This window comes from Papio anubis, chromosome 17 (assembly GCF_008728515.1).
Source record: "Papio anubis isolate 15944 chromosome 17, Panubis1.0, whole genome shotgun sequence".
NCBI lineage: Eukaryota > Metazoa > Chordata > Mammalia > Primates > Cercopithecidae > Papio > Papio anubis.
This window is the reverse complement of record NC_044992.1, coordinates 9,246,555-9,271,099: the sequence shown is the minus strand read 5'-3', so window position 1 is coordinate 9,271,099 and position 24,545 is coordinate 9,246,555. Positions and strand designations below refer to the sequence as shown.

At 47.3% G+C, this 24,545-nt stretch overlaps 1 protein-coding gene across 2 annotated transcripts in view; it reads right to left on the bottom strand.

The window, feature by feature from the left end:
- Positions 1-1,072: 1,072 nt before the first annotated feature.
- The window catches only part of USP43 (ubiquitin specific peptidase 43), an 84,260-nt gene continuing 60,787 nt past the window's right edge, over positions 1,073-24,545 (bottom strand). For both annotated transcript variants that reach the window (XM_003912335.5, XM_009189668.4), the window contains exons 13-15: positions 21,481-21,639; positions 19,522-19,686; positions 1,073-2,813 (exon numbers count right to left, since the gene is read on the bottom strand). In XM_003912335.5, the coding sequence (XP_003912384.3) occupies positions 1,777-2,813; positions 19,522-19,686; positions 21,481-21,639 (1,361 nt within the window). In that variant the 3' untranslated portion in view covers positions 1,073-1,776. The remainder of the gene's footprint in view (positions 2,814-19,521; positions 19,687-21,480; positions 21,640-24,545) is intronic.

The following is a 24,545-nucleotide window of genomic DNA, read 5'->3' as shown; positions in this document are numbered from 1 at the left end:
CAGTGCCTAAGTGTACATTGGTGTAAGACTTGAAGAGAACATGGACTTCTTTTGCAATGCAAACACACAGGTTTACTGGTGTCCATATTGTCCTCTGGGGTCAGGTGGCTGGGTCTTCTCGCTTTCTCTATTATCTCAGTTCTACCTTCTAACTGTTGCTTTGATCAAAGGTAAGTTGTCTTTTTCACTGGGGTAAAAGAAATGGACTCCATTCTTCCTTGTTTTTCTGTTTTTTTGGTTTTTGTGGTTTTCTTTTTGAGACGGAGTCTCAGTCTGTCGCCCAGGCTGGAATGCAATGGCGCGATCTTGGCTTGCTGCAACCTCCACCTCCAGGGTTCAAGCAATTCTGCTGCCTTAGCCTCCCGAGTAGCTGAGATTACAGGTGCACGCCACCACGCCCAGCTAATTTTTGTTATTTTTAGTAGAGACAGGGTTTCACCATGTTGGCCAGGCTGGTCTCGAACTCCTGACCTCAGGTGGTCTGCCCTCCTCAGCCTCCCAAAGTGCTGGGATTACAGGCATGAGCCACCACACCCAGCCCATTCTTCCTTCTTAAGGAGAAAAAAAATGTAGCAGAGACATGTCAATGAGTCATGCTATATGTATGAGGGAAGACTTTATTCTTGGGATCAAGTGTCTTGAACAAGTGTTTCCCGTCAAAAAAGGAAGTATTTGCAGAAAAAGGACTGTTTAAGTACAGGTGACCTCAACTGTTGAGCCCCAGGCCTGGGGTCAGGCTTAGCAGCTTCTAAGTCAGAAATGATAGGATATTTGTAAGAGTCGCTACTGAAGAGTGTGCAGACCTTTAGGAAATGGGACAGTCCACTAATTATCTGTCAGGCAGATGTGGAACTCACGTCTTTTCAAGTACAAGCCCGCCAGAGAGAGGCCTGAGGAGGCTTCTGCTTCTTTAGAAAACAGCAAGGCATTGGAACGAAAAGCACTTTTAGATTTTAGAAATAATTCAAGTAACTACTTTCTGATAGCAATAGCAAGCAACGAACCAAGTTTACTCAGCAGGAATGAAACAAGGTCATTTACCAAACCTGAATAATTCAGACAGCCATGTGTGTTTCATGGACAGGATTTTATTAAAATTGTACATAGATCTCATATTTAAATTAAAAAATGAACATTTTTTTCTAGTATCAAAATAGTTATTTTTAAAATACCTTGAAAAACTTTAATACAATTTGTAATATATTAAATATTCACCTGAACTCTCAGCCATTTATCTCTCATCTCTCTCTGCTAGAATCTTGGCTTACCATCACTATCATTCTTTTGTTTTTTTCTCTTTTTTTGATATCTTTAATGCTTATCCCAGAAAAGCATTAAAAATAAAATATTTTTATTTAAGTCCACCAAGTTTAAAAAAAAGAAAGAAAGAAAAAGGAAAAGCCAATGACAGTATTTGACATGACATTGAAGATTCTTATTAACCAGGCTCACTTTGTTTGCCCATATCCAAAGCTCTTTAGTAAATACCAGTTCTTGCCCTGAAACTGGTAATACTGACCCAATAGCATCCTCTAGTGGCCAGACTGTAGCAAAGCACCCAATGATACAGGAAGGTTTTGGACCTTGGGTCATGTGGACCTTGGGTGTTAGAAGTCTAGATATGGAGACCCCCCCGACACACACACACACAAAAAAAATTTTTAAGGGATTACAAGACAACTGGCTTCCTGGAAACCCACTTTCAACACAAGCTGCCTACAGTTGCTTGGCAAAGTCCCAAGAACGCCAGCGTCACACAATACTGATAACGCTCCATCAAAAGCTGGACTCAGGTAAGGTTTTCTTTCGACCTAAAGAAAGAGTGTGGTATTTGACCCTCTGAAATGTGCCATAAGAAGCCTGCTCCCCTGGAACAGTCCTTTGTGACATGCCCAGTGCACTGCCTCTCGGGGCCCTGCTGGCTTTACGAGGGAGGCGGAGAGAACTAGGAGCTGACCACACATCCCTCTCAAGCCGGCTGCCCAGGCCCCTGGCCAGGCCCTCTGGGATCCTGAGGGCAGGAGGTGAGCCTGGAACCTGCCCGTCCATGGCAGGACTCAGCCTGCCACTCACCAGGGAGACGGGGGGCACTTGTGGAGAGACCTCTGCCCTCTCATTCCTCCTGTTCTCCTTCTTCCGAAACACAGACCTCAGAAGGGTGAGTGTCCCCTGCAGGGGTCTGTCTAGCTCAGAGGTGCCTCGGCGACTGTCTTTGCTGTTTCCAGAGAATCCCACATAGGGGGAGGGGGGGCTACTCTTGCTTCCCATCTGGAAGCTCTCCTTCCAGTTCATGGCCTTCTGGCCCTCCGGTCGAGCTGGTTTCTCATGCTCCACTGAAGGCATCACAGTGAGAGGCAGGTCAAACTTTCTGGGAAGCTTGATGTCCTGCCCTGCGTTTTCTTTGAGTTTCCTTGCTGTGTTTGGACCATCTGAGTTTCCAGGGGCCAGACAGTGGTTGGGTTGAGCCGAGGGACAGGGCACCCCGGCTGGACCTCTTTCGATGGCCCGCCCACCATCTTCGCTGTTAGCAGGAAGGGCGAGGTTGGACCTCGGCGATGCTGACTTCTCATCCTCACCCGCAGTGCCCGTCAACAGCGACACAATGGACTGGCTCGTGGACCGAGGTCTTCGTCTGGATTCCAAGTACTCCACCAACTCGACAGAGGCACCAGATGGTTTCTCCTTGGATCCAAAGGACCACCGCAGAGGCATGGTCTTGAACGGTCCCTGCTTGGCTCGGGAAGCGGTAGGTGCCTTCATGCTAATGCTTCTGCCTTTCACGCCCCGCACCAAACGCCTGGGCTCCAGCCCTCCTGAAAGAGACAGAAAGACTGTCAGTGTACGAGCCACCCTACAGCTAAATGCCAGTCATCTAACGTTCACTGAGCACCGCTGATGTGGGGGGCGCTGTACTGGGCACTGGAGACACAGCAGTGAAGAAGCCACAAAGGGTTCCCGCCTTTGGGGAACAGCCATGGTTTCACCCACTCTTCCTCAATATCCACTTACACGTTTGAAGCCACAGGGTAAGCCAGTGCCAAAGAAGGTATCTACATGCTGGGCAGCACAGACACCTGGCAATGCTCAGTCTCACGAGCATCTAGCCCTAAGAATGAACATGAGTTTCATCCATCTTTAAATATTCCCATGAAATGGAATGCCCAGCAAAATTCTGCTTTTCTAGGTCATATTAGGTCCTTGTATTTTTCAAATGCAAGAAATTGATCTCCTACCCCGGGCTAAAAAAGAAAAAAAAATTGTATTAAAAAAGGGCAAAAACTGCAATTACTTTTGCACTAACCTATACAACTTGTAAAAATATATACACGTGCATGTATTATGCATGCATGTGAAAACATACAAATAAGAATAGAGAAATAGATGCCAAAAACAAGGTGTGGATAGGGCCATGGCAGTGCTGTTTGTGATGGATTTTTTTTTTCTTGTTTCCTATATCTCAACATTTCTAAAAGGAACATGTACAACCAAGGTTATATATTTTTGCTTAAGAAATTCTCAGTCTTGGGAGGCTGAGGCAGGTGGGTCACAAAGTCAGGAGTTTGAGACCAGCCTGACCAACATGGTGAAACCCTGTCTCTACTAAAATACAAAAATTTGCCTGGCATGGTGGCACATGCCTGTAATCCCAGCTATTCAGGAGGCTGAGGCAGGAGAATCGCTTGAACCCAGGAGGCGGAGGTGGCGGTGAGCCGAGATCATGTCACTGCACTGCAGCCTGGGTGACAGAGCAAGACTCTGTCTTAAAAAAAAAAAAAAAAAAAAAAAAAGGAAAGAAATTCTCAGTCATCAGTCACTGTACCATTAAAATGCCTTGTTTTGGCTAGGCGCGGTGGCTCACGCCTGTAATCCCAGCACTTTGGGAGGCCGATGTGGGTGGATCACGAGGTCAGGAGATCAAGACCATCCTGGCTAACACGGTGAAACCCTGTCTCTACTAAAAAATACAAAAAAATTAGCCGGGCGTGGTGGCAGGCGCCTGTAGTCCCAGCTACTCGGGAGGCTGAGGCAGGAGAATGGCGTGAACCCGGGAGGCGGAGGTTGCAGTGAGTGGAGATAGTGCCATTGCACTCCAGCCTGGGTGACAGAGCAAGACTCCATCTCAAGAAAAAAAAAAAAAAGCCTTGTTTTACATGATGCCTGCAATCACTGAGAAAGAAATCTTCAGCTGAAACACACAAAATTCACCTGGCACAACTGAAACACACAGTCCACATGGCACAAGGACAGTCACATACATTTGGAGAAACGTTGCAAGGTGACCTCTGAAGTCTGCCCCACGGGTGGCCACTTCACTGTGCCACTTCATCATAGTGTTTGAGGGTGCTGTGGACTGAAGGTTTGTGTCCCCTGAGATTCATACATTGAAGCTCTAGTCCCCAAGATGATGGTATTATAAGGTGGTAATTAGGTCGTGAGGGTGGAGCCCTCGTGAATGGGATTAGCGCCCTTCTGGCTAAAGAGCTAGTCAGCTCTCTTTCTGCCATGTGCGGACACATGAAGCTGTCTGCAGCCCGGAAGAACCTCTCCAGAGCCGCATCATGCCGGCACCCTGATCTCAGACTTCCAGCCTGCAGGACTGTGGGGAAGAAATGTCTGTTGTGGATAAGCTGCCCGGGCGTGGTATTCCGTTCTAACAGCCTGAACGAACTATGAAACAGAGAAGCTCCAAAAGGGAGCAGAACTGCTGCCATAAAAAGCCCCCCTGTTAGCGGCACAACCAACACGATGTGTGACACAGAGAGGGGCCAGGGATTGTTAGGTGCGCGGGTGAGAGCTCAGGAACGGCAAAGGAACGAGGTGCAGGGGAGTGAATGCTGCAGGAATGCAGGGGAGGCGAGGTGCGCATCCACCAAGCACCCCTGGAGAAATGGTGGGAGTGGGAAGAAGCAGAATGCCCATTATCTCCAAAAGGAGTTAGAAAGCATCTCAAGGATTTGACTTTCCAGGTTTTTCATAGAGAATGTTTTATATATATATATATATTTTTTTTTTTCTTTTTCTCAAAGCTTTTTTTTTTTTTTTTTTTGAGACGGAGTCTCGCTCTGTCGCCCAGGCTGGAGTGCAGTGGCCGGATCTCAGCTCACTGCAAGCTCCGCCTCCCGGGTTCACGCCATTCTCCTGCCTCCGCCTCCCGAGTAGCTGGGACTACAGGCGCCCGCCACCTCGCCCGGCTAGTTTTTTTGTATTTTTTAGTAGAGACGGGGTTTCACCGTGTTCGCCAGGATGGTCTCGATCTCCTGACCTTGTGATCCGCTCGTCTCGGCCTCCCAAAGTGCTGGGATTACAGGCTTGAGCCATCGCGCCCGGCCCTCAAAGCATTTCTTTAGATTTGCCAGTCATAGACACAATTTTACCCAAAATACTCTGTAATTTTGGTTTGGATTGACCTTATTAAATTCGCAGCCCTTCGGGCGGAAGAAATGTTCTGCGGTCTGAGATGTGTGTGAAGTTTATTTCTTTTTCTTTTTTTTTTTTCTCTCTTCTACAGCCCTGGGAAGGGCAGAAAGGGACGCTTTGTATTAGCAGGACAAAGCTGTGACTTTTAGCCTTTCAAAATGAGAGCATGTTGCCTGGAGCCCCAGCAGGTGGCGAGAGGAGTTGGCAGCTGCCCGAAATAGCAGTTCTTCCTTTCTTCCTGGTAGGACAGGGTCTGAGGCCAGGGCTGACATCAACGCCTGAGCTACATTTCATGGGAACCACAGATGCCCACGGAACTCGCGTCTCCTCTTTCTCAAGACGGCAGTGAAAAAGCACCCCTATCTTTATTCTCCTTCCACTTATTGGGCTATGATAACAGGATCTGAGACAGTGACGGCTTTAATAAAATTGAGAAATAAACAGCGTAAGAACAGAAGGGAATAAGAGGCCCCCATGCGCACGTCACACTTCCTCTCTACTAAGTCACTTCCCGCCCAGGGTGGGTGCAAGTCCCGGTACCCCTCCGCTGGGGAGATGGATGAACCTTCTGGGATGCTGGGAGACAGATGCTGAACACAGTGGTGTTCAGAGACCCCTGGGCACTAATTCTGGTTCAACCCCCGCCCTACCCCACCCCAAGAAGATTCTGTTTCCAGCCAGTCTGGCTTGAATGAGAACCAAGAAGAACCTAGAGCCTTACACTGCATTAAAGACACAGGCAGTTACCTTCTTCCTGAAGGTAACATAAGCCCCGCAGCATTCATAATGTGCTTCTTGGACCCCACAAGAGCCCCTCACCCATGCAGATGGCACCAGTGCAGCTGACAGGCACAGTCCCCCGACATTCCCTCCACACCGCAGCTCTGGAGACAGCAGGTGCAGCTTTGAGAACAGCCACGTCTGTTCCTATCCCTGTGTGGCCACCTTGATTTCTACATGACTTTTTTATTTTTGGCTAATGAAATACGCATCAATCCAAACTCATGTGTTTTGTGAACAGGGCTGGGGACCTCTTGGTGCCATGCTTAGCATACCCCCTGCCCTCCCACCACAGAACAAGACTTTTCCTAGTTGAGTACCTTCTATCTCTTCAAGGGCTTCCATCATGCTTCATACATCCACCTTCTTACTCCTTCAAACAATATTTAATAAGCACCTACTATGTGGCAAGGACTGTCTTCAATGCTTGGGATACAGTTGAGGGAAAATAATATGATGCACCTGTTTTTATGAGGTTTGGCAAAAGCAAGAAGAATATATGATACCATACAATGCTTCTTTGCTTTTTTTTTCTTTTCTTTTTTTTTTTTTTTTTTGAGACAGAGTCTCGCTCTTGTCCCCCAGGCTAGAGTCCAGTGGTGTGATCTTGGCTCACTGCAACCTCTACCTCCTCGGTTCAAGTGATTCTCCTGCCTCAGCCTCCCCAGTAGCTGAGATTACAGGTGCCTGCCACCACGTGTGGCTAGCTTTTGTATTTTTAGCAGAGATGGGGTTTCACCATGTTGGCCAGGCTGGTCTTGAACTCATGACCTCAAGTGATCCACCCACCTTGGCCTCCCAAAGTGCTGGGATTACAGGTGTGAGCCACCGTGCCGGGCCCCATACAATGTTTCTTGAGCCGTGTACAATTACTTCACAGCCTGATGACCATTTCTGCATGGAGGTCAGGGTGCAACCCGGGACAAGCCTACCCCTCAGCTTTCCTCTGGTCCCCATAAGAAAGCTACACCGATGAGTTGAAGCTTCTCCACCTCCGATATTGAACCAGCAGGATGAAGCAGGGAAGAAAAAGGCTGGCTGTCACACCACCAGCCCTTGGGAGTCAAAGCCACTGCCCCTTTCACTACTCCAAGAGCCACTGCCATGCAAGAGAGGGTGGGGCAGAAAAGAAAACAGCAACACGCATGAGGGGGTCTGGCAGTCCGAGAAGAATCAACAGAACCATTGGAGCAGGCCGCTGATGAAACAGAGCCACCAGAGGAAACGCGATGGCTTAAAATGATCAATAAACTTGCATCTCAAGGAAGATACTGAAAAAACAGGGACTGAAAATCGTGACTGATCAAGAGATAGAAACTACAAGGGAGGCCGGGTGCGGTGGCTCTCGCCTGTAATCCCAGCACTTTGGGAGGCCGAGATGGGCGGATCACGAGGTCAAAGTGGCAATTATCAAATTGGATCAGAGCAGCAGAGTTTAAGACCCGCCCGACCAACATGGTGAAACGCTGTCTCTACTAAAAACACAAAACCCCGACTCTACTAAAAACACAAAAATTAGCCGGGTGTGGTGGCATGCGCCTGTAATCCCAGCTATTCATGAGGCTGAGGCCGGAAAATCGCTTGAACCCGGGAGGGGGAGGTTGCAGTGAGCCAAGATTGTACCACTGCCCTCCAGCCTGGGCCACAGAGCGAGACTCCATCTCGAAAAAAGAAAGAGAGAAAGAGAGAAAAAGAGAGAGAGAGAGAGAGGAAGGGAGGAAGGGAGGAAGGAACGAACGAACTACAAGGGAAAAGGCAGGAGACTCAGAAGACAGATCCAGGAGACTCAACAGCAAATCACAAAAACATCAAAAGCAGGAGAGACAATCATTAAACAAAAACCAAAAGACATTTCTCTAAAGACAGGCCTCAGTCTGCAGAACAAAAGGCACCCCCAAGTTCTAGGTAAGGTTGAAGAACAAAAACCTGTGCCTAGGCATATTCTGGGAGAATTTCTAAACTCCAAGGTCAAGGGGAGGATCTTAAAAGCTTCCAACCAGAAAAAACAAATGACTCTCCCATAAACAAACAAACAAAAAAACCTGGGCTTCTCACCTGCAACCCTGGGGCCAGGGAGGCTGTGGGAAAACAGCTTTAGATGCCTGAGAGAAAAGAACGGCGACCCAAGAGTCGTGCAACCAGCCAAGCTGCCATTCACTCCCAAGTGAAAGGAAATACTTGCGGCTGGGCAAAGATTTTGAGAACATATCACACACACTCGAATGAACCAGACCTACCACCTCAAGACGGGGGGTGACAAAGAGGAGAAAAATAGTGGTGCACAGTGGACCCTGCAATCCGGGTACCGTCCACCACCCTATATGCAGGACAGACGGCCCAGAATGCGTCACGTAAAGCTAAGTGCTGCGAGGGGCGTTCTGATAACCATCTGGAGTAGAAAGTACTAGGCCCTGTCAGCAAAATCTAAGAGTTCGCAAAAGGGACCAGAGGGGGCATGTGAAAGCCTTTCGAAGCTCTCATTTTGGGGGAAATGACAGGGAAAAGAGTGACAACAGATATATATTTCTCATCTTATGGGGGGAAGGAGAGAAGACAGTGGTGAAATAGAACACCTTGCAGGAAATAATTGGCTTCTAAATACTGAGGCGGAGAAAGCAGCAATTAACAAATTGCTCGTTTGTGACCTGAGCAGCAGAACTTCCCAATGAACCAGGAAACAAAGAGCAACACGCTCACATCAGCAACAATAAGGAAAGGAAAAGAAGCAGCAGCCATAGAAAATCTTTAAAAATGAAATGAACAAAATCAAGTTTTGCAGCTGTTACATTAAGTCGGCATGAACTGAAGGCTCCAGTTATAAGACGGCCTCTGAATTTTTGGTAAAAAGAAAACAAAAAACCCAGCACCAGGCTGTTGACCAGAAACCACTTAAAACTAACTCAAAAAGAAAGGTTCCTAAAGCCCAAGAGAGGGGCAAAAAATGACAGCAGGCAAATGAGAAAGAGAGAAGACAAAAAGAAAGAAGAAAAGGGTGGGATTATTAAACTTGGACAAAGTAGAATTTAAGGTTGAAAACATTAAGCAGGGATAAAGAACCGCATTATAATGATAAAAAGCACAATTTATAAAAGAGATCTAATAGTCATAAACCCGTAGACACTTAGTAACAAAGCAACTAACAAGATAAAGCGAAAATTATTAAAACGCAAGGATTTCTTGATTAAAGATACAAGCTAGGCTGGTGGCTCACGCCCGTAATCCCAACACTGCAGGAGGCCAAGGCAGGTGGATCACCTGAGGTCAGGAGTTTGAGACCAGCTTGGCCAACATGGTGAAACCCTGTCTGTACTAAAAATACAAAAAAAAAATGGCCAAAAAGTGGCAGGTGCCTGTAACTCCAGCTACTGGGGGAGGCTGAGGTATAATCCTTGAACCTGGGAGGAGATTGTGGTGGAGCCTTAGATCGGGCCATTGTACCCAGCCTGGGGCAGTCAAAGAGCAAAACTCAGTCTCAAAAAAAAAAAAAAAAGATACAGCTATACAGGAAGGTTTCAATATATTTCATTCCTGCCAGGATTCTCAGAGAAGGTACATTTAATAGTTATGACATAAAGCTCACATCCCTCAAATAGACAATATACATTAGTTTGCATGTGCACAGAGCACTTACAAAATAGTAATCATGTACTTGACCACAAAAAGGGACTAATATGTGACCTTGCGGCACGTCTGACTCAAAAAAGGGAATAATTTTTGAAAACCACGTTCTTGGATCACAACCCACAAAAATCAAAGAATAAAGTTGACCAAAATAGTCTCAAATAGTTGAGACTTCCAGATAACCTCTAGATCAAAGAAGAAATTAAAACTGAAATGAAATACTATCTGGAAAGTGCTTAAAAAGAGAAAACCGAAACCTTGGAGGCCCAATAAAACCACAGAGGAAATTTATCGTCAGAAGCACCCATACTGAGAAGCTATGAAAGCTTAACTTTCAGGGCCCCTTATTACAAGGGGGGGTCTCTGGGAAGGACCCCTAGCCATTTTTTTTACATGGTCATGATTGTATAAACATTGCAAAAGTAAGATGTTTCTATGTTCTTTTTCTTATGGAACCTTCCCCTACACCCACCTCAATTATATAAGTTGCAGTCTCCAAAATACTTGGATCCATTCATTGTGGTTTAAGATTCCTTCATTATGATGATGTTCATAACCAGGGCTACCAGAAAGGTGGTGTTCTCAGGCTACCAGCATTTCTATACAGAGAGCTGCTGGTGTTTCGCAGTGGTGACTTTTTACTGAGCGGGACTGCCCCTGGGCATTGCAGGACACTTAGCATTCCTGCCCCCAACCTGGGAAATAAATGCCCGTAGTCCACCTCTACTAATTTTGACAGTCCAAAAAACCCAGCCGGGCGTGGTGGCTCACACCTGTAATCCCAGCACTTTGGGAGGCCCAGGTGGGCAGATCACCTGAGGTCAGGAGTTCAAGACCAGTCTGAATAGAGAAACCCCATCTCTACTAAAAATACAAAATTAGCCAGGCATGGTGGTGCATGCCTGTAATCCCAGCGACTCGGGAGGCTGAGGCAGGAGAATTGCTTGAACCTGGGAGGCGGAGGTTACAGTGAACAGAGATTGCGCCATGGCACTCCAGCCTGGGCAACAAGCATGTTCCATCTCAAAAACAAACAGAAACAAAAAGCAAAAAAAAAAAAAAAAACCACTCTCTCTCCTTACATATTTGTAACTCATGATTTGTGGGAAGGGAGAAGGGCTACCTGCAATTAATTATTTGAAACTTATATGCTAGATTTGCTAGATTTTCATCTTGCCTAGGTTTAGTTTAAAAAAAAAAAAAAAGCTGGATTTTTCTTTTCTCTTTTTTTCTGTTCTTTTTTTTTTTTGTGATGAGTCTCACCTGCCCAGCAGCAGTGCAGAGGCGCAATCTCGGCTCACTGCAATCTCCACCTCATAGATACAAGCAATTCTCCTGCCTCAGCCTCCCAGGTGGCTGGGATTATAGGCACGCGCCACCATGCCCAACTAATTTTTGCGTTTTTAGTAGATGCAGTTTCACCATGTTGGCCAAGCTATTGAGAAACTCCTGATCTCAAGTGATCCGCCTGCCTCGGCCTCCTAGTCTTTCTTTTTTTTTTGAGACAGGGTCTCACTCTGTCACTCAGGCTGGAGCACAGTGATGGGATCTCGGCTCACTCCAACTTCCACTTCTTGGGCTCAAGTGATCCTCCAGCCTCACCCTCCTGAGTAGCTGGGATCACATGTGCCATCATGCCCAGCTAATTTTTGTATTTTTAGTAGAGACAAGGTTTTGCCATGTGGACCGGGCTGGTCTGAAACTCCTAGTCTCAGGTGATCCACCTGCCTCGGCCTCCCAAAGTGCTGGGATTACAGGCATGAACTACCACGCCCAGCAAACGCTGGATTTTTCAATCATCTCAGAACTTCTAAAACAGGTTTCAAAATCTGTCACCATGTTAGTCAAACCTCAAGAGGAAAAGCTCTCTTAGGAAGCAAGGCTCTTGCAGTCTCTCTCCAAGTGAAAGCAACTCTAGTCTGGAACGTATGTCTAAAGAGCCTGACAGCCAAGACCTGGCACCCAGAGGGAACGGGTCCATTTCAGTCCCACCACTTTCCAGGGGCGAGCTTTACAACCAGGTGCAACTGGCTGCTTCACACCGAGGCTCAGATTTCCCCTTGGTAGGGCTATAAGATCATCTCTCCCAAGGGTTTTGAGGACTGAACTAGTGAATGTGAGTAAAATGCCTGCCAGGGTCTGCAGGACAGTTATCATCCCTCCCCCAGCCCTCTCAGAGGTCTCTGAGGAGTTTTTCTAGAGGTGTGCCTGACACCTGTCTGAATGGCATGTGAAAAACTTGGGCCATCCTTTGAAATCGCCTCCTCTTGGGACGGTGTCGAGCACATTTCTCCTTGGGAGAACCGAGAAATGGCCTGAGGGACTTTGCCGTTAAACAGAGCTGGGATGAATTTTTGAGCTTATCATAGGTGGTGCTGACAGGGATGAATGAGCTTGAGAAAGAACATCTTTTTTGTTGTAGACACTATATTTTTTTTTTTTTACATGGAGTTTCACTCTTGTTGCCCAGGCTAGAGTGCAGTGGTGCGATCTCAGCTCACTGCAACCTCCACCTCCCAGGTTCAAGTGATTCTCCTGCCTCAGCCTCCCGAGTAGCTGGGATTACAGGCATGCGCCACCATACCCGGCCATAGACACAGTTTTAAATGTGCAATCATGAAAATATAAGGGGAAAAGAAATGTCCAGCCAGGACAAGTCAAACATACTGCATGAAATAGTATACCTGCACAGAAACGGATTCTTTTTTTTTTTTTGAAATGGAGATTTGCTCTTGTTGCCCAGGCTGGAGTGCAATGGCACGATCTTGGCTCACCGCAACCTCTGCCTCCCGGATTCAAGCAATTCTCCTGCCTCAGCCTCCTGAATAGCTGGGATTACAGGCATGCACCACCACGCCCAACTAATTTTGTATTTTTAGTAGAGACGGGGTTTCTCTATGTTGATCAGGCTGGTCTCGAACTCCCAACCTCAAATGATCTGCCCACCTCCGCCCCTCAAAGTGCTGGGATTACAGGCATGAGCCACTGCTCCTGGCCCAGAAACATTATTCTAAGGAAATCAGACAACTCCAAGATGCACAGACACACTATGAGTGTCATGTCTACTCGTGAAATTCTGGCAGCCCAAATACCACACATTGGGGAATGAATGAACTAACTCTGACACACAAATCACTGTAAACCAGAGGGGTGGACTCAGTGAGAATCTAAAACCACCCGTAGCTTTAAGATCTATCATCCTCTCTGTTCAACTCACAAATATGTAACCAGAGTTTGGTACACGCCTGGTACAGTAAGTCTTTGCAGCATCATTGATAGGCCCTTGATAACTTGAACTTGAATCAAAACAACATATAACGAAACCAATTTTCCCATAGACTAATTGATATAAATAATAGTTAAGCTCCTACAGCATATTTCTGGTCCCAAAAGCATCGCCAAACTTCTAAATGAAGACCCAAACCCTTCTACTATTAAACATTGAAATAAACGTGAGCTACGGCTAGGCGCAGTGGCTCACACCCTGTAATCCCAGCACTTTGGGAGGCCGAGGTGGGCAGATCATGAGATCAAGAGATCGAGACCATCCTGGCCAACATGGTGAAACCCCGTCTCTACTAAAAATACAAAAATCAGCCGGATGTGGTGGTGCGCGCCTGTAGTCCCAGCTAGTCGGGAGTCTGAGGCAGGAGAATTGCTTGAACCTGGGAGGTGGAGGTTGCAGTGAGCCGAGATCACGCCATTGCACTTCAGCCTGGCGACAGAACAAGACTCCATCTCAAAAAAAAAAAAAAGTGAGCTATACATACATTTAAGAAAAGTAACGAGTAAGATAATGATTTGCCCACTTATTCCAGCTCAGGGTCATGAATGGCAGGAACCAGTCCTGGACAGGCCCCCTCCCATTTCAGGGAGGCTCACACTCACACTGAGACCATGCAGACAATCAGATCACCTGACGGTCCATCTTTAGGATGTGGGAGGAAACTGGAGCACCCGGAGAAAACCCACGCAGACATGGGGAGAGTGAGCAAACTGCATTCTCCAGTAGTCCCGGCCAGGAATCAACTATTTTTTCTCATCAACATTATAGCGAAATGAGCATTGAACAAAATGACACTATTTAAGGACCTGCTGTATTGCACTGGGTACTTGGATACAATGATGACATAAAGTATAAAGAAATAAGCAGCTGATGGATACACACACACACACACACACTGTGCCCAGGCAATTCCACTCCTAGGCATACACCCAACAGAAATGCAGAGGTGTGGACACCAAGGACATGATCAAAAATGTTCGTAGCAGGACTACTGGTAATGGCTGCAAACCAGAAACAGCTGCGAAACCTAACCACAATACAAAATGTCAACTATTCTTACAACGTAAGGACTTTTAAAATTATTATCATTTTTTCTTTTTTGAGAAGGAGTCTCGCTCTGTTGCTCAGGCTGGAGTACAGTGGCACGATCTTGGCTCAATGCAAACTCCACCTACTGGGTTCAAGTGAGTCTCCTGCCTCAGCCTCCAGAGTAGCTCAGATTACAGGCACGTGCCACCACGTCCAGCTAGCTTTTGTATTTTTACTAGAGACGGGGTTTCACCATGTTGGTCAGGCTGGTCTCAAACTCCTGACCTCAGGTGATCCACCTGCCTCGGCCTCCCAAAGTGCTGGGATTATAGGTGTGAGCCACCACACGCGGCTCAATGTAAGAAACTTTAATAAGGGAAACGATGAGATTTGTCAAGTAGCAGACATTGCAGATAGCTTCATGACGAAACTTGCATTGGATTTTTGGAGAATCCATAAATAACTCAAGAAATCAAAAATCTGTAACAACTCAGGGTGCTCCCCTTGGTGACCAGGCCAGATTTCTCCAGGTCAGACCACGAGGCTAGCCTCCACAACAGACTCTAGCCCATGGATGAATCTGCAGAAAGGAGGACGTGGCTCCCCCACCTCACCCTGCAAGCCCTCTTCTCCACACCCCTGTGTTTGCTTTTTATTGACAATCGTCAACAGACAACAGTTCGCTCTCTCTCGTAAGTAAATTTCTGTGCAGAGAACTATGTATCTGCAAGCTGTTTTTATTTAAAACAGTATGATTGAGAGAGATACACAGGAGCAAGGTGCTAGAACATTCTGTTTTTTAACCTGGTACATGAGGATGTTCATTTTATGAAAATTTATCAGATGTGTACTTAATACACTTTAAGTAATGAAGGATTAATATACTTTACTTACATATACTTATATATTATATATACTTGTATGCAATATGTAAAGTATACTAATCACAACTATATATTATATTTGTATTAAAATTGTATTTAAAAAAAGAAGTTAGGACCTAACAAGAAATAAGGAACTAAAAAAATAATTTGAACATGTTACCACTTTCTGGCTGAAGGAACACAAAGGCTAAAGATCACACACACACACAAAGACACACAAAGACACAGACACACACAGACACTGACACACAGACATACACACAGGTACAAACAATACACACACAAACACACTCATACACACATACACACTCTCACATACAGACACACAGAGACACATACGCAGACACACACAGAGATGCAAACACAGACATGCACACACACATACCTGGTCATGCTGGACTACCTGGGACCACACTGGATCACGGACCGCACCTGGGACCACCTGGACCACCCATGTCTGGTGCATGGACCCACAGGGACCGCACGTATGCGGATGCGGATGCCGCACTGGACGCGGACAATGCCGCACGAGACCTGCACGGACCGCACAGAATACCACGGGACCGCGGACCGCACCATGCCGCAGGACACACCAGACCTGCGGGACGCCACATGGGACCTGGAATAAAACCGCATGGACATGCCGCAAGAGACCTGAACCTGGACACGCCAGACCGCGCTGCAAGGATGCACACCAGGACCTGGAGCCACAGATGGACCGCAGCCTGAGGACCTTACACGCGGGACCTGGAACCACCTGGACCACCTGGGGACCGCACACAAGAGACACCGGACAACATGCACGGCACAAACACACATACACAGACATACAGTTCTTATATAGTAACGCTCGTTTTTTTGTTTGTGTTTTTGAGACAAACTCTCGCTGTGTCACCCAGGCCGGAGTGCAGTGGTGTGCTCACAGCTCACTTTAACCCTAACTTCCCAAGCTCAAGAGATCCTCCCACCTCAGCCTCTGGAGGAGCTGGGACAACAGGCACATGCCACCATGCCTGGCTAACTTTTTATAGAGATGGGGGGTCTCACTATGTTGCCCGGGTTAGTCTTGAACTCTTGGACTCAAGCGATCCTCCCACCTTGGCCTTTCAAAATGCTGGGATTCCAGGTGTGATCTGACAATGCTCGGCCTTAAGGACTTCGTTTCTGTGGCTATCCCCTTGTTCCCAGCGCTGTCATCAACGTCTCCCTGGAGACCTGATCATCTGAATGCATCTCTACTATCTCCTACTGAGCTGTCAGCCTGCCTTCCTTCAGTCACCTTGCCTGGTGGGGTGTGCACGCACTGCCACTGCCTCCACCCCAGCCTCTGGGCCACCTGCTGCAGGAAGGCCTTCCTTCTCTCCAGCCACAGCAGATGCTCCTGGAGCTTCTGCCGGAGGGAGGAGTCACCAGAGAGCTTCCAGCCTGATGGACTCTACCCATCCTCACCTTTCTCAGCCTTTCCACAGCATTCAGCACAGTTGGATGCCTCCTTAAGATTCTTTTTTTTTTTTTTTTTTTTTGCATCTGTCAACCACGCTCACCTGGTTTTCTTCCCCTCACTGGCTGCTCCTTCTCAGTTCTTTTCTTGGCTGCTCAACCCTTAGATGTTGGAGAGCCCCCAGGTTTGGTCTCGGGTCTTCATTTTTTTTTTTTTTGAAATGGAGTCTTGCTCTGTTGCCCAGGCTGGAGTGCAGTGGTGCGATCTCAGCTCACCGCAACCTCCACGTCCCAGGTTCACGTGATTCCCCTGCCTCAGCCTCCTGAGTAGCTGGGATTACAGGCACCTGCCACCATGCCCAGCTAATTTTTTTGTATTTTTAGTACCAACAAGGTTTCACCATGTTGGTCAGGCTGGTTTCAAACTCCTGACCCTATGATCTGCCCACTTCGGCCTCCCAAAGTGCTGGGATTACAGGGCGTGAGCCACTGTGCCCAGCCTTCATTCTTTTCCAGCTGTACTATTTCCCCAGGGGAGCTCAGCCAGCACCGTTCCATCCATGTGCTGATGACTCTCAAATATTTCTCTCCACTCCCCAGTTATCACGTTGATGTGATGATGTCTTAGCAGGGTCCCCCAACCCCTGAACCCCTGGGCTGTGGACAAGTAGTGATCCACGGCCTGTTAGGAACCAGGCCAGCAAGCAGGAAGTGAGTGGTGGGCAAGTGAGCAAAGCTTCATCTGTATTTATTTATTTATTTATTTTTTGAGCCGGAGTCTTGCTCCGTCGCCCAGGCTGGAGTGCAGTGGCGCAATCTCAGCTCACTGCAAGCTCCACCTCCCGGGTTCACGCCATTCTCCTGCCTCAGCCTCCCGAGTAGCTGGGACTATAGGCGCCCGCCACCACGCCCGGCTAATTGTTTTGTATTTTTAGTAGAGACGGGGTTTCACCGTGTTAGCCAGGATGGTCTCGATCTCCTGACCTCGTGATCCGCCCGTCTCGGCCTCCCAAAGTGCTGGGATTACAGGCGTGAGTCACCGCGCCTGGCCGCTTCATCTGTATTTAAAGCTGCTCCCCGTCACTCACATTACTGCCTGAGCTCCGCCTCCTGTCAGATCAGCGGGGGTATTAGATTCTCATGGGAACACGAAGCCTATTGTGAATTGCACACATGAGGGATGCAGGTTGCAGGCTCCTTATGAGAATCTCATGCCTGATGATCTGAGGTGGAAGAGTTTCATCCCAAACCATCCTTGCCCCGAGTCGGTGCAAAAATTGTCTTCCATGAAACTGGTCCCTGGTGCCAAAAAGGCTGGGGACTGATGTCTTCCAGGACTCTCAAAATTACTATGTCAAAAAACCTTGACTTCCCTCCAAAATGAACAGTTCCTACCCAACTTTCTCCCATCTCATTAACTGTGCAGCTCTTCCCCTCGTTATTTAGACGCTAAGCAAGGAGTTATCCTTGACTCTTCTATTTCCTTCACACTGCACACCCCACACTGGCAAATCCTAGCAGCTCTAGCTTCAAAACACATCCAGTTTGATCATCTCTTACCTAACATGCCAGTTCAAACCACCACTGTCTCCCACCTGGATATAACCATGTTAGTCTCCTGAATGACCTTTCTATGTCCCCACTCTTGCCTCCCTGTGATGTATTCTCCACACAGTACCCAGACTCTCTAAAAACTATGAATCAGATCAGCCACTTTCCTGCTCAGAACTCTCCAGCAAGCTAAAAAAGTCCATTTTATGGAGGTATGGAGTATAATGATGGTTGCCAGAGGCTGGGAATGGGGGTGGATGAAGAGAGGTGGGTTAATAGATACAAATAGGCCAGGTGCGGTGGCTCATGCCTGTAATCCCAGCACTTTGGGAGGCGGAGGCGGGCAGATCACGGGAAGTCAGGAGTTTGAGATCAGCCTGACCAACATGATGAAACCCTGTCTCTATGAAAAGTACAAAAATTAGCCAGGCGTAGTGGCAGGTGCCTGTAATCCCAGCTGGAGGCTAAGGCAGGATAATCGCTTGAACCCAGGAGGCAGAGGTTGCAGTGAGCCGAGATTGTGCCACTGGACTCCAGCTTGTGCAACAGAGTGAGACTCTGTCTCAAAAAAAAAAAAAAAAAAGTACAAATACACAGTTAGATAAAATAAGTTCTTATGTTTCATAGCACGGGAAGGTGACCACAGTTAATATAAATAGCTAGAAGAGATTTGAAATGTTCCCGGCACAAAGAAATGATAAGTGTTTGAGGTGATGGATATTCTAAATACCCTACTTTGGCCATTACACATTGTACGCATGTATCAAAATATCACATGTACCCCATATATATGTACAATTATTATGTGTCAATTTTTTAAAAACAATGACTAAAACAGAAGCACTAAAAAAACAAAACAGAAAACACCTCTCCACTCGCTATCCACTACACTTAGAAGAGTTCAAACTTTATACCTCAAGCTCAGAAAGGTAGGTTCTGACATGGCCCCTGTCCACTCCTGCTCTCTCTACTCCTGCGTGTCTCTGCTCCGGCCACAGTTCTGGTTTCCTCAGTCCCTCACACATCCAGTGCTCACTCCCAGCCTTCACCCTGGAGGGCTCCTCTCCTGGAACACACCCTAGGCTTCTACACAAGCCACTCTGTCTCACTCAGGGCTCTGCTCAGCGTCACCCCCTAGAAAGATATTCCCAACCCACCCTATCTCCAGGACCCTGTGCACCCTCCCTCCTCCACCCCGGGCCTGGATACCCTCTTCCCTGATTCTCTTTGCCATTCTTCCTTCTTTAAGTACCATGTTCCCAGGTTTACTTATTTATAACAGTAAGCTACACAGGGGCAGAGCAAAGGTACCTGTGGCTGGAGGGTAGAGGATGGGGAGAAGTGGGCAAGGAAGGGCAGGTCGTAGAAGATCCCATTTAAGAGATGAACAAACCTCTCGTAATGATGGACGCTTTCCATTCGAGGCTATGAAGTGACAGGGCTTTCATACAGAGCAATAACAATGGACGTTACAGGAAATGAAAATAAACCAAGCACACATAACCAACGTACCCTTTTCCTGGTTGCAGAGGCTGTTGGTGAAGATGGGAGAGTCGGGAACCTGGGGCAGGGAGGGGCAGGGGGCAGAGCTCCAGGACAGCAGGCTTCCCCTTGTGCTGCCAGCGTAGCTCCCGAGCCGTAGGAGCCAGTGATCAGACAGGGAGGAGCTGGTAGAGCCTGTGGAGGAAACACAGAGAGGGAGGCTGAGCCCAACCCTAGACCTTCAGAGTCCTAGGGGAGCACTTCACAGCCAGATCCCCATTCCGGCCCCATCCTTCAGCCCCGGAACTGCAGAACCAGAGCAGAACTGCAGAAACCAGTCAATGACGAGAGGGGAAACCTGTGATTGGGTACCCATGTGACGAAGCCTACAAGTTTAGGGAGAGGCATTTGAGCACAGAAGGAAAGTATGGGCCGGGGCGCAGTGGCTCACGCCTGTAATCCCAGCACTTACGGAGGCCTAGACGAGCAGATCACCTGAGGTCAGGAGTTCGAGACCAGCCTGACCTACATGATGAAATCCCATCTCTATGAAACATACAAAAAATTAGCCGGGTGTGGTGGCGGGCACCTGTAATCCCAGTTACTCAGGAGGCTGAGGCAGGAGGATCATGTAAACCTGGGAGGCGGAGGTTGCAGTGAGCCGAGATCGCGCTACTGCACTCCAGCCTGGGCAACAGGAGTGAAACTCCATCTCAAAAAATAAAAAAACAAAACAACAACAACAGCAGCAAAGGAAAGTACATTGACAAGCATTGAAATGCTTTCCATGAAATTCCTTGTCACCAGCTTTGGCGTCCTAAATATGCTTTTGTTTCTTTTCCAGAGTCAAAGGACTGTGTTACTCAGAGCTATAGCCAGAGGCAGAGTAACAGTATCTTATTACCAGTACCAGGGCCCCAGTACACAGAGTTCAACAGGTAATAAGCCATGTTTAGGGAAACCAAATCTTTTACAACGGGCAGTAAGGACCTTCTGCACCATAGAGATACATTGTCTTTATTACACCGGACAGTTAGAAAACCCTTTCTCTAATAGGACAGGTTTTTAATTCTTTTTTCAATATCTCCTTCTATAAATGGAAGCTAGACTTGCGTTAGGATTGATTTAGACCTGCTGAGGACTCTTGGATTTATTTGGCCATTTTCTGATAACTGTTAGGAGAAAATCTGCTTAATTTTTTTATTTTTAATGCTCTCTTGTCCCAAAGATAAGGACAGTTGGTTTGCAGCATGAAACAAATCACACGAAAGGGTCAGCTTTGGCACTTTCTTTCTCCAGTTCCAAGCAAGTTTGAGGCTGTCTAATAAATGAATTTCTGGAGTGCAGCAGGTTTAAACAGTTCCCTTTGAGAGGCTGAGGTGGCTGGATCAAGAGGTCAAGAGATCGAGACCATCCTGGCCAACATGGTGAAACCCTGTCTCTACTAAAAAAAAATTAGCCGAGCATGCTGGTGGCATGTGCCTGTAGTCCCAGCTACTTGGGAGGCGGAGGCAGGAGAATTGCTTGAACCTGGGAGGCGGAGGTTGCAGTGAGCCAAGATCATGCTGCTGCACTCCAGCCTGGTGACAGAGCGAGACTCCCTCTCAAAAACAAAAAAGCTACCTTTCCTAGAAAAGTCCAGGATCCTTTATAACTGCCCTGCCTTTCCAACAGGACTGACATCAGTTTATATTACACACACCTAATAAAACCTGCTGTGATATGAGACTAGGAATATGGAATTCCACACTGCCAAGTGTCACCTGCCCTGAATACAAATAATTATCCTTTTCCCCTTTCCTGAATTATCATCTATCCATCCCACACCCTGGCAAATGAACAACTAGTCTGTGCTGCTCAGATTCTACAGCAGCAGCCCGGGCTTCCTCTTTCAGATCCTTGCCAGCCTCTCCTGGTCCTGCTGAGCCTCTTCCCAGTTCTTTAAGTGACTTCACCACACCCCCTCCTGTCATGAGCAGCAGCACCTACCTCTCATGGAGCTGCTGGCTGACCAGGGAGGGATGCTGTTCCGCTTCTGATAGAAGAGGATATAAGCCCCTCTGGTGTTGACCTCATCTTCTCGAAGCGGTTCCACCGTGCTGTCATCATAACTGTACCACTGGCCATCCAGAGAGTTCCGGCAGTAGGCTGCAAAGGTCCCAACCCCAAGTCTCAGTTACTGGAGCCCCAAAAGGTAGGAAGACATTTCCCACTGGCAGAGCTGAAAAAGCGGTACGTTTAAACCAGAATGAGAAAAAAAAAAAAAAAAAAAACCAGTCCATTTTTGGCCAGAAATGAACTTTTTTGGAATCAGAAAAGATCAATAGGTTATACCCACGGATTCTTACTGATAACAAGTGCTGTTATTATTTTTATTTTTGTTTATTTATTTATTTATTTTGGAGACAGAATTTCGCTCTTTTACCCAGGCTAGAGTGAAGTGGCACCTTCTCGGCTCACGGCAACCTCCCTCCCCCAGGTTCTAGCAATTCTCCTGCCTCAGCCTCCTGGGTAGCTGGGATTACAGGTCCCTGCCACCACACCCGGCTAATATTTGTATTTTTATTAGAGATGGGGTTTCACCATGTTGGCCAGACTGGTCTTGAACTCTTGACCTAAGGTGATCCACCCACCTCGGCCTCCCAAAGTGTTGGGATTACAGGCGTGAGCCACCGCGCCCAGCCAAGAGTACTGTTATTGTAAGTTGAATATTCTACCCCTTCCTCAGGCAAAATCTCTGATAAAAGGGAGCTCCCAAGTCAGGTAGCCAAACAATAATGTCAGCATTCACCCCATTTCTTCTGAGAAGCTTCAAAATGCTTATCTCTGATTACGTATGCAATAAAAGTGAAGACGAGAATCACAATTGGGCTCATGGCATACCTCTTTCTAAGAACTGAAGTCAAACATCTAAGGAAAGTTCATACATATTCTCACCACTTCTCAAACAACCACAACAACATATCCTTTTCCTTGCCCTCTACATGTCAGCAAATGACAGCATAACCCAGTAATCTGGAGGTTTGCAAACTTCTCCCGTAAGGGACCAGATGACAAATATTGAGGCTTTGCAGGTCACATATGGCCACATATGTTCTCTGACACACGTTCTGCATGCCTTTCTCCCACTTTTAAAATTGTAAAAACCATTTTTAACCCATAAATTATTAATAAAGTAAAAAAAAAAAAAAAAAAAAAAACTGGCTGGGCACAGTGGCTCACGCCTGTAATCCCAGCACTTTGGGAGGCCAAGGTGGGCAAATCACAAGGTCAGGAGTTGAAGGCCAGCCTGGCCAACATAGTGAAACCCCATCTCTACTAAAAATAGAAAAAATTAGCTGGGCGTAGTGGTGGGCGCCTGTAATCCCAGCTACTTGGGAGGCTGAGGCAGGAGAATCGCTTGAACCCAGGAGGCAGAGGTTGCAGTGAGCTGAGAGCGTGCCACTGCACTCCAGCCCCGGCAACAGAGTAAGACTCCATCTCAAACAAAAGCAACAACAACAAACAGGCCCTAGATTGGATCTGGCCCGTGGGCCACAGTTTGCTGACCTCCACAGTCAGCACCACAAGCCAGCCACCTAGGAGATCGTCTTTGCTCTTGCTTTTCCTTCCACTCCACACCTAGTCCAAAAGCCAGACCTATTGATTCTACTTTCAAAATATGTCTCGAATATCTTGATTGTCAACACCAGCATCTCAGCCAATGGTGTCTCTCACTCAGCCCCTGAAGCACCCTCCGAACTGGAATTCCAACTTCCACTCTAGATCCCTTCCACATATTCTCCATACAGCAGAGCAACTAGTTTGATTTGTACACTAGATTATGTCTTCACTCCTCTGCTTAGAACCTTTAAATGATTTATCATCCCTTTGGAAAAAATGCAAACTCCCATCCATGGCCTAGAGTGTCCTGCCCACTTCTCCAGCCCCACCCTTCGTCACTTAGCCCTGAACGGCCGCACTTCATCCAGGCTCTCATCATGTCTGAAACACACTGAATGCTTTCTGCCTCAGGGCCTTTGCACGTGCTACGGGCTCTGCTCATAATGCGATTCCTCCCATTGTTCACATAGCTAGTTCTATCTCATCCTTAGCTCTGAGCCTACCTGTGACATCCTTGGAGAGGCCTTATATCTATCACAGACACAGTCAATCAGTCAATCAGTTGCCCTTTCAAAATGCCAGGTAGTGAAAGTGCTAAAATAATAAGCATCTTTTTATTGTCTGTCCCCAAAGTGAGACTGAAGCCCCATGAGGGCAGGTCTCGTATTTGTCTTGTTCATCACTGAAGCTCCAGGACCTAGTGCAGGGTCTGGCGTAGAATGGGTACTTAATAGATATTTGTGCAATGAATTAATGAGCAAAGATCCTGGATTTCTGTATAGTTTGGTGTCTTCCAAATTGCCAGTCATCAGCCCATCAGGACACTGGTAATCAGTGCACTTAAAAAAAAAATGTTTAATAAATAAAAAATAAAATATTTTAAAGCTTTTTTCTTTTTTTTTTGAGATGGAGTCTCGCTCTGTTGCCCAGGCTGGAGTGCAGTGCCACGATCTCAGCTCACTGCAAGCTCTGCCTCCTGGGTTCACTCCATTCTCCTGCCTCAGCCTCCCAAGTAGCTGGGACTACAGGCGCCCGCCAACACGCCTGGCTAATTTTTTTTTTTTTTTTTTGAGACGGAGTCTTGCTCTGTCGCCCGGGCTGGAGTGCAGTGGCCGAATCTCAGCTCACTGCAAGCTCCGCCTCCCGGGTTTACGCCATTCTCCTGCCTCAGCCTCCTGAGTAGCTGGGACTACAGGCGCCTGCCACCTCGCCCAGCTAGTTTTTTGTATTTTTTAGTAGAGACGGGGTTTCACCATGTTAGCCAGGATGGTCTCGATCTCCTGACCTCGTGATCCGCCCGTCTCGGCCTCCCAAAGTGCTGGGATTACAGGCTTGAGCCACCGCGCCCGGCCAATTTTTTTGTATTTTTAGTAGAGACGGGGTTTCACTGTATTAGCCAGGATGGTCTCGATCTCCTGACCTAGTGATCTGCCCGTCTCGGCCTCCCGAAG